Source organism: Metopolophium dirhodum, chromosome 7 (assembly GCF_019925205.1).
Source record: "Metopolophium dirhodum isolate CAU chromosome 7, ASM1992520v1, whole genome shotgun sequence".
Taxonomy (NCBI): Eukaryota; Metazoa; Arthropoda; class Insecta; order Hemiptera; family Aphididae; genus Metopolophium; species Metopolophium dirhodum.
This window is the reverse complement of record NC_083566.1, coordinates 9,612,086-9,626,291: the sequence shown is the minus strand read 5'-3', so window position 1 is coordinate 9,626,291 and position 14,206 is coordinate 9,612,086. Positions and strand designations below refer to the sequence as shown.

At 27.1% G+C, this 14,206-nt stretch overlaps 2 protein-coding genes across 2 annotated transcripts; both read right to left on the bottom strand.

Moving 5' to 3' along the window:
* Positions 1–278: 278 nt before the first annotated feature.
* Positions 279–3,231, bottom strand: LOC132949085 (uncharacterized). Its single transcript, XM_061019860.1, has 3 exons — positions 3,094–3,231; positions 2,633–2,949; positions 279–881 (listed from the first exon to the last, which is right to left on the bottom strand). Exons 1-3 carry the CDS (start codon positions 3,121–3,123, stop codon positions 620–622), a joined length of 609 nt encoding a protein of 202 aa, XP_060875843.1. The 5' UTR covers positions 3,124–3,231; the 3' UTR covers positions 279–619.
* A 3,139-nt stretch (positions 3,232–6,370) lies between these two features.
* Positions 6,371–12,423, bottom strand: LOC132948855 (interaptin-like). The gene is made up of 15 exons (XM_061019529.1): positions 12,000–12,423; positions 11,782–11,876; positions 11,625–11,712; positions 11,319–11,526; positions 11,131–11,246; positions 10,955–11,038; positions 10,425–10,577; positions 10,242–10,358; positions 10,067–10,143; positions 9,745–9,841; positions 9,332–9,655; positions 8,028–8,116; positions 7,773–7,932; positions 7,492–7,701; positions 6,371–6,912 (listed from the first exon to the last, which is right to left on the bottom strand). The coding sequence occupies exons 1-15, from the start codon at positions 12,216–12,218 to the stop codon at positions 6,835–6,837; spliced, it is 2,115 nt and encodes a 704-aa protein (XP_060875512.1). The 5' UTR covers positions 12,219–12,423; the 3' UTR covers positions 6,371–6,834.
* Between the last annotated feature and the right edge of the window lie 1,783 nt (positions 12,424–14,206).

Genomic DNA, 14,206 nt, shown 5'->3' with positions numbered 1-14,206 from the left:
TTATAACATAATGTATATAATATAACTGTTTAAGTCAATCCAGTTCTGTTCATATATTATATCTATGATATGTAACTATACCAGCTATATCTACTGTACAATGATATAACGTTGGGAAGATAAAACACTTTAGAGTTGTATTATAGGTACACATAATATTATATTATATTATATTTATATTATATGTACCTACTTACTATTTTATAATGTGAACTGCGTTTGACTGTCATAGAAAATGTTCACACGTTCACTTTTATTTCGCCTGACACGCATTCTTGTTTCTTATAACATTAGGTATAGTTTGGTAGCATAGCCAAAAATCACGCATTAATTCACTCGCGTCGCCAAGAATCGTGATCCGTAGATTGCATAATAATAGGAAAAATAAGCTGAACAAAAATAAATTAAATATTTTTTTTTTATTTACGATATAAGAAACGTGAAAGAAGTCAATTTATTATACACCAACTTTGTAATATATATATAGGACATGTATTCTAGAGTCAAAATACTTGATTTTAATTTCATTTTTTTTACAAGCCACACATCATACTAGATACTGGACTTATTATACATAATATAATATAATAGATTGTATTATTATACGTATGAAAACTTGCTACATTTTGCGTTTTTCGTTGGTTTCGGTTGCCACAGTTGATCTTGGGATAAGTCTTGATGTTTCTCGGCCCCGTACTACTAATTCCTGCGACATGGACGGATCCGCGATTACTGATCTTGACCTAGAGTAAGATAGTGATGGAGGATCTCGGTCTACGTAATCAGCTGGGTAATAAGTAGTCCTCGGCGCCGAAACCATATTAATCCTAGTTCTCCGAGGAATATCGACCAAACTATTCCTATATCTATGGTTAGAACCCCTAAAAAAATTCTTATAATTAGAATGATATATTGTGTGCAAAATGTTTCTTTAATTATTTTTAATATGAACTAGAAAAAAATCGGGTAAGTGGATGTCGCTCTGCTGTACAGTAGGTTAAGAGTGGGTCAATGTATAATGGATTGTATTAAACTTGAATTCAATGATATAATATCATTGTATAAGAATAACGATTCTGAGCGGAGACGGTGTGTCAGTCTGGATTTTTTGTATTGTTATTATTAATTATTATATCCTAGCTGTTAGTTGAATTAATATTATTATTTTTTATTCGTTTCTGTGGCGATAAGCAAAGCGTTAGAAATTAAAACCCCATTTTTAGCCGGTTTTCGTAATTTGTCGGTAGTTTTTCCTGTGGCATTAAATAACTATTGATAAAATCGAAAAATGACCTCTTTAAAGTACCATCTTGATCCAATTTGCTAAAAGATAAGGTACTATATGTTGAAATCGAAGCACTCCTTTTGGTAGAAATCTTGTATACAGGGTATAAAAAAAAAATAAACACCATTGTAAAACCACAAGCTTCCTCGCTCCGCTCAGAATCTAAAATATGTAGTACCTATAATACATTTATATGAAAAATAACAAATATTTATAAATTATAATAAATTTACCCATATTATTAGGTTCGTTTAATAACATTATTTTATTTAAGTCGTTTTAATCGTGTATAATTTATAACCTTAAATGTGGGAAAAAGTATGTAGTTCAATGAGAAAATGAATTGCTATAGGTATACAGTCTACAGAACATAATATTGACTAAGTAGGTAGAAATCATATTAAAATAATGCATTGTATTGAAATGAAAAGGTTTATTTTCTTTACCTCTCTCCTAAATAAAATTATTGTGACTAATATTTTTTAATAATGTATTTTTTATTATTTAAATATTTTTCAATAGTAATGAAATGATTTGACAAAATCATATGTCTCACTATGTCAAATGGAAAGTGGACACAAATAGGTACACAATAGGTTATTTTTACAAATTGTCAAACCTTTTCGAGTAAAATATGAAACGAAAAATTTTTGTTGAGTTGTTAGTAAAAAGTTGTTCATATTTCTTTTTTTTAATTAAGTACCTACAAACTATGTATTATAAAGGTACTGCATTTTAAAATAAACATGTAGGTAGTTTTACACATCATAGATTTTCATACCTATTTAATTTTGTTATATATTTGCAGAAGCGACTTGATTGTTTTTTTGATTAAAATACATTTTACATTACATATTTACATTTATAGGATTCATATTAATTAGAAAAAAATATTTACGAAAACAAACATGGTTTTTAAGTATAACCACCTTTTTAGTATTTTCCAGCATTATTTTTTTCTGATTTTTAAAAACTATATCAATATTGAATTTGAATATCCAAATTTGATTTAAATTCTCCTTGAAGTGAGGTAGAGAAATTTATAATTATATTTCTATAAAATAATCTACTAAGCATATTAATTTTAAAATAACCAAAATACACCAGAAGACATATATTTTGCCTACATTTTCTTGGTAGTTATATATTCAGTACTTTTTCGTATTTATAGCCTTTACAAGTAGATGGGTATAGCCGTATAGGTACTCTATAAAGTCTATGTAGTAAGTACCTATATATAATAAGGTTAAAAATATAACCTACACACAACATGATGTTTCGTTGAAAATTGACAACGTATATATTGTCATAAATCAAATATAAGATAAAATTAAAATATTAAGTTACCTGATTGTGTTGTCCACATAATCATAATTACGATCAACGTATTCCTGAGTTAATGAAGGATCTGAGTCGTATGCATTGTTCAAATTGTTTATAATTCGGTTTCTTGGATAAGATCTCCCGTAACCATTCCGATCAAGAACGGATGATCTAAGCCGTGAAGGTCCATAACTATCTCCTAAACCGTAAGCTTGAAGAATTTGACTTATTACTTCGCCACCAGGATAGTATTCACTGTTAGCATCCATTTCCAGCCAGGCAGGATTTATGTAACGGTTTATCTGTCCATCAGCAGTTAAGACCATTGCAGTTATAACGAGCTAAAACAATATTATTAAATAATACATATTAACAGTATGTATTAATAAAATATTGATTCAATTTGAATTGTTAGTGAACAGTAAAACAAAATTTAATTACACATGTAAGTATCATATTATATATTCTATTCTAAGAAATGTTACCATATAAAACATTGGGAATGAGTACATCATAATAATTGTCTTTAGAGCAAACTAATTCTTCGAATAAAACTACATGAATGCCTGTCATTACATCGTCACCCACCTCTATATATAAAATGAAATAAAATATAAATTATTGTGATCATTTACCTGTGACAAAACGTGATGTATTAAATTAGTTTAGATATATATGATCATCGATCACTGATTAACCATAAGGTCATGTTGTGGTTTTATATGCGTATGATGATAACGTCAACGATGAAAACTGTTTGAAAATTGGCCTATATAAATTATTTAATTTAGATGTTATCGTTATGTGTTTTGTTTGCATTTCACTTCTTATAAAATGCTTTAAGCCACCATGCAACCTTCGGTTAAAGGACAGCGTTTATTTTAATTATTGACCATCGAATATAAAAAAATGAAAATATACCAATACTAAAAAAACTTAAATATAACTTATATTTAACATAACAATTCTATGTTATTATATTGAAATTTAAATTATATTAAATATTTTTAACTTTGAATGTCACATTTATGTTCTCTATAAATTGTAATATGATCAAGAAATGATTTATTAATTATATTACGATGATGATATAGTTAATATTATTAAATTTTATTTAAATATATATTATATATACGTTATAGGGACATGTACTTATACAAATGGTAAACTTGTAAATTATAATATGTTATAACTTCATAAATATCTAATAATGCAATTTTTTTTATACCTAATTTTATATATTCTTATATAAAATTTTATATAAATTATATTATATTTTTATATATATATATAAGAACAGGGCTTTTTTATTTTTCAATTTTCCGACGATACAATTGAACTTTTTTCCAATTTTTTTTTCACAGAGTTGCTCCAAATACTTTCCTGAGCGTCAACACGTCGACTGATTATTTATTTTTTTGGCTGAGGGGGAAGGAGGAGGTGTGCTGTATTTAAAGGTTCCGGTTTTTTAGCGTGTCATTTAAATAATTTAATATATTGTACATGTATCACAACTTTGTTCCAAATATTCCTCCGAGTGATTTATTACTTCCAATTTAATTGTTACTTAAGAAAATGCAAAACCTATTGTTTAAGAAGCCGCGATTTTATTTGTCATTTCAGTAACTGAGCTGTAAATTGCAATCCGTTTTTATACTTGAAATATATCTTTAATGTATGTTGTTTGCGATAAATTTAGTACGCATGCATATTATATGCATTAGATGTACACTCTGTCGTAAATAAAGACTGGCTGAAATTATAAATTACAAATTAATATAAATTTTGTAACATAAATAGTTTTAATAATAAATTTTGAAGTAGGATCATTGGACCCCCCTCCCCTTCTTTCACGCTGTCCCGTCTTGTATACTTGTATCCCCCATATTACCCATTGTATAGATTATTACAGATTGTATATATATTCTTGTTTTATAATAAAAAAAAATAAATTAAAAATTAAAAAAAAAATAATAAATATTAAATACATTAGAGTTGTATGAAAAACACCGATCTCTTTATTTTTATACCACGACTAACTAAATTTTATAAATTGCGTTTGCAAAAATATTGAATTTCAACTTTTACATTACCATAACAATTAGCAAAAATGTATTGTCTTAATGACTTTATATCTATTATCGAGATACACCGATATATACGTAGCACCGAATTTTAGATGTGTTCATTTTTTCCCGGGCAAAGTCTGATGATACAGCTAGTATTATATAAATATATAAATAACATATTAGTGTATTAAACCATTTGCAACTATACTATAGTTAGAAATAAAAATATTAGGTACAAAACTACAAAAGTAAATTAACAAATTGTAAATATTATTATATATAAACACGTGACAAATATTAATTACCAACTACAAGTTACAACTTTTTACAAGACAACGTTACTATAATAAAATTCCTTAAACTTTTCAAAAACTTTTGAATATCTAGTGATATTGTAATTTAAATAGAACTTTAGGTATACAACCATAAGTCGTAATTTTTTGTTGACTTTGACAAAATAAATGTTTTACTTAATTTAATAAAAATAAATAAAGTATAATAGTTTTTTGGGTAGCGGCGGTGTAACACAGAATATAATATACCTACAAAACAAATAAAGATATTATATTTTAAGTTAGGTTGGAAAAAAACAAAATACTTTAGGCTATAGAGCGTTTACAATGTTCAGTGTTCACTGTTCACATTGTATTCGTTGTAGCCCTGAAACGACGGAACTAACTATGTATTTGTACCTACCTCTATAAAATCAATAAAAAAAACCACAAAAGTTATTAATTATTTTACGGTCGAAAGTATTTTAAATTCTAAACAGAGCGAAGAAGCTATTGATTTTCCGGTAATGTATTTTTGTTTTTTTTTTTTATATACCTATATAGGCTACCTATTATAATATTACTAGCATTATATTTTGAATTGTGGTAACAATATTACCTACTAATGTGGTTTTTCTGTTACCAACCGCTATGTTAGCAGTTATCTGTCTATGAAAACATAATTCTTGACGCCAAAAATGAAAAAAGTAAATAGAAATTGATAAATTGATGCACTATCAAAATCAAGGTTTTTCCAAACAACTTCTTAAATATCCTCAATATATAAATTTCTTAAAATTCCTGCTTATTGCACATTTAGAGCATTAGAGGAACCACTAGGTATGCTAAATTTCAAGTTTTTACGTTGTGTCGTTTTTAAAAAATAGCGACGAGTGAGTGGAATTTATACATAGGTATTGTAAATTGAAAAAATGTGTTGTAAAATAATGTGTGAAATGTAAAATGTACCTTAAAATACGCAATATAAACTATTTTATTATGTAGATTGAACAGAGGTGTACTAAAAAAAAAACAAAGCTTTATGGTAGAAGATCAGAACTATGTTTTTCGTCATTCGTAACTAAAAATTATATATTTCACCTTATAATAATGTCATAATGTTTCTTGAATTGATTTAAAATTACCTATAATTTTCTGTGTAAGGTAAACTTACAGGTTTATTTATAGTTATTTGAGTGCTATACCTCATATATGAAAATATTATAAATTATAATCGGTTGTTTCAATTATACTTACCTATTTTATCATATGACTATATGAGAGCAGTTGACTACATTGGTTGATAACCATTTTATTTTTTATCATTCTTTACGCATGTTAGTGGTTGTTGTCTTTTAACCCCCCCCCCCCCCCTCCCACACACCTTAGGTTAGAGAATAGGTTAAAGAATATAAAATTGATGAATTGGTGATTTGTATTAGCTTAATATATAATATTAAATATACACTATAGCTTGAACAATAATTATATACTTTATATTAATATAAATAATAATACTGCTATTGTAAGTAGATGTCTCGCGATGTTCGTCAAAATTTCGTTTGTGGTCTTGTGAACGCAGAGTAACAAACACATGGGTACATTCCTCGCTACGCTCAGAACTTTAAGGTCTTGATTTCCATCTTCCAAGGAATAGGTAAAGACATTTTTTAAGCGGGAATTTATTTAAAAACTATAGGCCTCTAACTCAACTTATCGGCAAATTTCTATGCCACTGCAATTGATATAAGTACATTTTATAGTCCACACCATTAAAAAAAATATATATGTATCATGGAGCACCCTGTAAATATACACTAAAACTAATATCACAATTAATGTATATTAAATCTAAGAAAAATTATTAAACTCTTGTAAGATTTTTTTAATATGAATTATTTGGCGTGGATGGCATCAATGTCTTGTTTATATGAGGTTCGATATTACTATATTTATCATCAACCTGTAAACAAAATCAAATATAAAATATTTAAATATGTATCATGTATGTGTAATTGGAAATTTCAAATTTAGAATTACTTAAATATATTACGTTAACAGTAAAATAGAACTTAAACTACCTAATGAAATACTTGAACATAAAACTTTTTTAAAAAAACAGCTTTGATCGGTAGGTATTTTAAAAAATCAAAACAGTAAAATTACTATTCCTTTTACATACGTCATCAAGCCTGGATTAAGATAATTTTGGGTCAGGGGAAAAATAGTAACGATGTATCCATTATCCATTTATTATAGGAACATACTACTGGCAGTGGCCTCCACCATTGTTTGATATCCCTTGTGGGCTGCCCGGGCCCCTTTTCCCCGCTTTATTATGGGCTTGTACGTGATAGATAAATAAATAAACAATACTTGAAAAATCCTAATTAACACTTTAAATACCTATCAACTATGTTTCATTACATAATAATATACATAAATGCATTACACATTATACATATGTAGCCACACAGGTTTAGTGCATATTATACATTGTTATTAATTATTATACATAGGTATAGAAACTATTTAGCATTACCATCTGTGAATACGTTTGTATTTCATGAAAATCGCAAATAAGTTGTATTGAGCACTTTAATTTTGCATCGATATTTTGTCCCGTGATTGGTACAATCAAATTAAACTTAATCATAGGGTTGTTTATTGAATCCACGGTATTCACTAATCCTGCAGCCACTACTGGAGACGATTTTCCCGTTACCAAGTGTACATTGATAAATAAGCCATGCTGTAGTGACAAAAGATTTTACGATATTTTTTTAGATTTATTTTTAAGAAATTAGATTAGTATTATATTACCTTTGCAACAAAATGTAAAAGTTCTACGCTACTATTGCTGCGGTAGAAACAACTGCAGTTGAAATCAGCAGACCAAGCTAGACGACTAGGTGAATAAGCAACATCTTCTTGGTCTTTAAAACCCCATGTGAGAAAAATATTTGGTTCCGACTGTAACGATCTGATAAATAAACAAAATAATATAAGTTTATTGTAGAATAAAACGAATGCTGCAAATATTTATTTCAAAGTATGTATGAAAATCAAAACACGTACTTTAAATGTTGTATACTTTCCGTAGAAAAGTTTATACTGTTTATATTGATTTCTAGTTGTGCAGAATTTTCTTGAATTCTAGGTGTGTTCTAAAAATTTTTAAAAATTATTTTTATTACATTTTAATATTAAAGTTATAAATATAAATTAATTAAAGAATACACCTAATTATATTATAATTAATTTAGCAACATTAAAATTATATAAGTTATTAATATTATTTATTTAAATTATAAAATACCTACATAAGTGACGTATTACTTATTAAGTAACTATTAATTATTGGCGAGTTATAAATTTAAAAACAATAGATATAAACTCAATCATATTTTTTGTCAGTTACCTACCGGCTACTATAGCAGGTAGGTATTACAATTAAAACAAATTAAATTGTATTTGTTAGTTATTACTTCTATAAATCTAAAATCATCCAATTACGCTTTTATACATGGGTGTCATAGTCATTTCAGTTATTCTTAGAGGAGGAGTGCAAGGTTAATTCGTTTTAAAAAATAGTTATATTTCAAATAGCTGATGCTATAAATAGGTAGATTATTAACCTATTGTTTTGATTTTTAACCTAATAAACTATATGAAGTCCATTTTTAAATCAATACATTTACCATGAAATAAATTAAAAACGTAATAGTTTATCTGTTTAGCAATCTTTAATGAGAAGGAAAAATTATTAATAAAGTTAAATAAATAATATAAGAAATAATAATACCTAAATTAATATAATTATTAATTATAATATTATAGTACCCACTACCCACATAATAATATATAATTATCATCATTTATAATTGATTAACCCGCCTTAACATTTAAAATTTACTAAATAATACAACCTAATATAACATATAAATATATAATGTATCATAATCGTACAATTAACCATTGTTTTTGCAGCTTTCATCAAATAAAAAATAAATAAAAATTTAATAAAACAGAAAATATGCAATTAGCACTTAATGGTTATCTACCTGAAACTTGATCGTACCAATCATATCAATCAGCTGTCAAAGTGTCGTTTTTATAATACTTTTAGCTACGGTGGTATGTTGTATGTTCAATTTAAAAATGCCTATGATTTACGAATATGACCCCCCTCCCTACACACACGTACACACGCACACACACTATGACGTCACTGCTTCTAAAATATAATGAATATTAAATATAACCTAGATATTGGATTATTATTAAATATTAATCCTGTTTTATTATTTATCGTGTTACGAATTGACCTTCTCGTTGTGTACGGAAAACTATACAAAATAAAAATACTTTTATACACATACCTCACTTTTAGCTATGGTGTCTGTAATTAAATTAACTATTGGTTTTTTGGCCCACTGTTCTTGATTTAAGATAGTTCGTCTTTTAACCATCTGATCTCTGAACATTACCAACACTTCTAGGATATCATTCACTAGTTCTTCGAACTCCTTGTTTTCAACATTAATTTCGTTAGTTTTCTTAATAGAACAAACTGCTTTTTCTATCATTTCTAAGGTGGCCATAAGAGGTTCAGTTAGATCCAATGATGTAATATCCTTAAACAGGTTCATACATATTTTGATAAACTGTACAGCCGTTTTTATATCACGTTCTGCCTGATCTACCTAAAATTAATAAACACCGTTAATTAATACCATATCTTTAAGTAATTTCCAATCACTAATAACCAAGTTAATTAAAGGAACACTTGTACCTTATCTTTTAGCATTGTGTTTAAATAAGACTGAGAGTTCAACGTTTGATTAATTTTTAATTGTTCTTGTTGAAGCTCTTGAATTTGACTTTTCAGCCTACGAAAAAAAATATTACTACCAATGTACTTGTTATTATTACTAAGATACTTTGAGGAAATTTGAGAAGGATTCACAGAAATGTATTTAAATATGAATTATGTATACTACTACATGATACTCCGTTAGCAAATGCATAATATATTACATGATATCAATTAATTAAATATAACTTTGTGAATTATTATTATAACTTTCAGCTTTATTTTAAACTTAAATATTTACCTTTTTTCTTCTGACTCCAAATGTTGATGTATTGTGATTACTTCACTTTCATTTCCTTTTGACGTTGTAATATTTGTCTATTGAATAATAAATAATAACGTCATGTAAAGTAAAATAATTTAAACCAGAAAGTAGAAATTAAATAATATCTAGATGTAGTTATCCATTGATTTACTTTGATTTTTTTTTTTAAATCCTCATTCTCTTGCAGAATATTATCAATTTCTTTATGTCTATTTATTATTTCATTCTCTTTGATTTCCAATATTTTGGATAGTTCCAAGTGTTGATTCTGTAAATCAACGTATAGGTAAGTAATACCTATCAAATTTAAAGCTCGATTTATATTTAATTAAACCTTCAAGCATTTATTCTCATCTGCATAATTAGACAGTTTTACTTCATTTTCATGAATTGTCCCTTTTAACTCTGCGATGTATTTACTATTTTCTTCCATTTGTTTTAAAAGTCCCGCTCGAGTGTCGGAAAAATTTTCCTCTAATTCTTTCAACTAAAATTAATATAAATAATTATTGTTTATATAAGTGCTTATCAATTTATAAAGTTATAAAATTTATATAATTATACATTAATGTACATATTGTTCAATATGATACAGCGATTATATAAATATATGATATTGTGCAAAGGCTGTAGTTGTTCCGAAACAACAGACGGTGAGATTATAAAAAAAATACCATTACAGTATTTATATTTTATTATTATAATGTACATAATATGTATATTGTATACTATAGTATTTATTATATATTATGATAGGTATTTAGTATTTCACATAATTACACTGTATAAAATCTTAGTCATAAGCTTATAGCTCTTAAGTTGTTTCGGGGCAACATTTTTACATTAATTTATTGAAGAATCAACCTTTAGTCCGTTATTTTGATGATGTGGTTTGGAAGTAAGTTGTAGCAGTTTCTGGTTGTGTTCTCTGAGCGATAACTTTTCTCGCTAATTAAATAGTTATCAACATATTAAAAATATTAACTCATTACAATCAATACATAATAATTATATACTAAACAATTTATGATTTAAAATACTTGTAAGTCACGAATTTGTTCTTCTAATGCTTTATTTGTTTCTTTATAAGCATTATATTTTGGCTTTAGTTCACTTAAATTATGTCTTTCATTAATTAATTTTTCTTTCAATATGTCTAAATGGACAAATTTAAAATAAAATAATAATTTATCCAACTATAACTTAGTTAGAACTTATAAGACCATACCATGTTCTTCACGTTCTTTATCATACAATTCATTAATATCCATTACATTTTGTTCAAAAGCTTTACACTGAGCTTGTAAAGTTTCCATTTGAATCTCCATACTTTTAATAACTCTGTGAGATTGTATTAGTTCAATATTCCCTTTAAATTTACTTTTATTTTCTACTAAGCTACTTTCACTATCAAATGATTCTGTGCTTTCAAATTTCTAAAATACACACATAATAAATATAAATACATTATTGTATATATACCTACTTAATATATTAGTTTTTTAATTATTATTTCCAATGAAAAAATACACACTCTTTCAGGAAGTTTAATAGTCTTTTCATTTTCATCAAAACCTACTCTAGACAATCTTGAAATTTTTTGTAATTTTACTGGCGTTGACCTATACAATTTAACTGAATATTTACCACCTTTAATTGTAATTATTAACTATATTAAAACTTATACAAACCTTTGTGAATGTCTTGATAAAGGTTTCTCTGGTCTTTGATGAATATTATTGTATAAATTAGATGATGTTTTCAGTTGAAATTTTAATACTTTAATCTATAATAACAGTATTTATTGAAATATTGTATCTTTTAATATATAAATTATCAGGAAATTAGATAGGTATCAATGAAGAGGTAATGAACTGCGTATGATAATTTTATGTAAATGTACACATACCTTTGAAACAAGGCGGGCGTTTTGTTTTTCTAATTCCTCGATTTTATCATGACATTGCCCAATTGTTTTGTATGATAAATGTCTTGAATGAACAGGGCATGATTTATTGTGCACGAGACTCTTATTAGAACAACTGCTTGGTCGGTCTGTCAAAGAACCCTTACTTGGATGCGACGAAGACATTATATTTGATCTACTTGGTGACACGTTAGTAGTCATTTTATATTGGAAATTTTAATTTTAATTTACAATATTTGTAAAACTTGAAAATAAATTACATTAAACACTTAATAGGTACAATACCATTAATGATTTTTCATGACTACAACTACCCCAATTTTATTTAAAATTACACAAACATAAACGTAATTACTGATTAAATATTAAATCTAAATAATCTAAATCACTAACATCATAAACACAGAGAAACATAACAATCACAACAAAAATACAAAAGTAAACGTTGCCTCATATGTTGTTGGGTGGTATTGTTGTACTGTTTGTTGCCATGGTGTCGTAACACTGCAGCTATTATACAACACCTATTCATCACCTTAGCTGTAAAAACATTATTGAAATTAGAAAACATTCAATTTGATTGATGGATACTTCCAGCTAGCAGCTACAGGATAACTTTGAAATTATACAATATGCATGAACTTAAAATAATTCCAATGTTTTTTTTATTTCAAATACAATAAAATTATAACCAGCTGTAATAGATAAAAATGCTTCAGTATAGATCAATACAAACATAGTTACATTGGTCTACCGAAGTATTGATAGAATTACTATTAATAATTAATACCTACGCTTACGTCCTACAGGACGTATCTAACCTAACCTACTATATCCCCATCGTTATCTAAATCCCCCGTGGTAAACTAGATCCCTGTGGTCACCTTCCGGTTAAAATCTGAAATATCCCTCGACTATATATTGTTATGTAAAATAGCCTTAGTGGCAACTAGCTCTATGGTTAACCCGGTTGTCATTTGGATCATGATTCATGGGGATCTAGGTGGCCGTTCACTAGTATAAGGTCTATGGATTTATCATATTATAATATATTTATATCATCTATGTCAATCGCCAATTATTGAAATTTGCCGGAGTCGATTAACGATTCCAATAATTTCATTGAACGAAAAAAAATATCCTTAAGCGGTATAAAATTATTATAATATAATACGAATTCGCATATTTCGTTACGTTCGAAATATTTTGATAATTTAAAGTTTCAGTTTGGAGCGAGATGTAGATAGAATGGTAGACGGATGAACATATCTGTTTATTCGGTGGCGGCGTACAGGTAGGTCTCGCCAGTAGAGTAGATGTTTACGCGTAAATTTGTTTTAATATCATTTTAAGGCTTAAATTTACTTTTTAGACTTAAATTAATTATTTATTTCCACAGACAATTTGACAGCTGGGTGACGTAGAAATAACAACCATATATGTACGTTTACTTCCAAAAGCGCAATGTATAAATTACGCGAGCCCGAACAATCCAAACCCCGTCTTCGCCTCACTACGAGTCACGACAAGTTTAATACGTACCTTATTTGCCTATATTATACGCCGGATAACACTCTAAGTTTGCGCGAAGTATTTAAAACAATATATTATTTATATTCATATTTTACATATTATATATTGTACACCTCATATTTATTAGTATTTACACATATTTTAGCGTAGTTTATAAAATCATATATTTTTTTAGGGATAATATTATTATTGTTGATTATTTTTATCAAGACTCACAGTTTTAAACGTACTGTTTTCTGGACGTTTTCATAAACGGATTACAATGGAAATCTTATCGTGTATAGAAAATGCAAACATAAACGACCAGTAGAAATTACATGTATATACGTTAATTTGTTTTAGAGTTACTCCAAAAACCAAAATCGATTTTGTGGAAAACTGATTTTGCGTAAAAATTCACGTTTTTCTTTAATTTTTATGTTGTTTTCCCGTCGCTTTTGAAAACTATAGGAAATTTTAAATTTTGACCTCCCAATGCACCAACAATATTCACTTTCCCATCGAACGAGATACTGAAGTTGAAAATCAGAGCATTATTTCAACTACTTATCGTGTAGACAAACACAAAAAAAATAAATTTTAAAATTTTAAAAAAACACACATCATTGTAAAATTAATACATTCATCGTTCCACTCAGAATCTTAAATTTCAAAAA

What these genes read in the sequence shown, in the direction of transcription:
- LOC132949085 (XM_061019860.1), bottom strand. Translation starts at nt 3,123, where the DNA reads ATGATGTACTCATTCCCAATGTTTTATATG. An exon ending in CATTCCCAATGTTTTATATG is followed by an intron (nt 2,950 to 3,093) that starts GTAACATTTCTT and finishes ATATTGTTTTAG; the next exon opens with CTCGTTATAACTGCAATGGT. An exon ending in TATGTGGACAACACAATCAG is followed by an intron (nt 882 to 2,632) that starts GTAACTTAATAT and finishes GAATTTTTTTAG; the next exon opens with GGGTTCTAACCATAGATATA.
- LOC132948855 (XM_061019529.1), bottom strand. Translation starts at nt 12,218, where the DNA reads ATGACTACTAACGTGTCACCAAGTAGATCAAATATAATGTCTTCGTCG. An exon ending in AACAAATTCGTGACTTACAA is followed by an intron (nt 11,039 to 11,130) that starts GTATTTTAAATC and finishes CTATTTAATTAG; the next exon opens with CGAGAAAAGTTATCGCTCAG. An exon ending in ATTTAAAAAAAAAAATCAAA is followed by an intron (nt 10,144 to 10,241) that starts GTAAATCAATGG and finishes ATTATTCAATAG; the next exon opens with ACAAATATTACAACGTCAAA.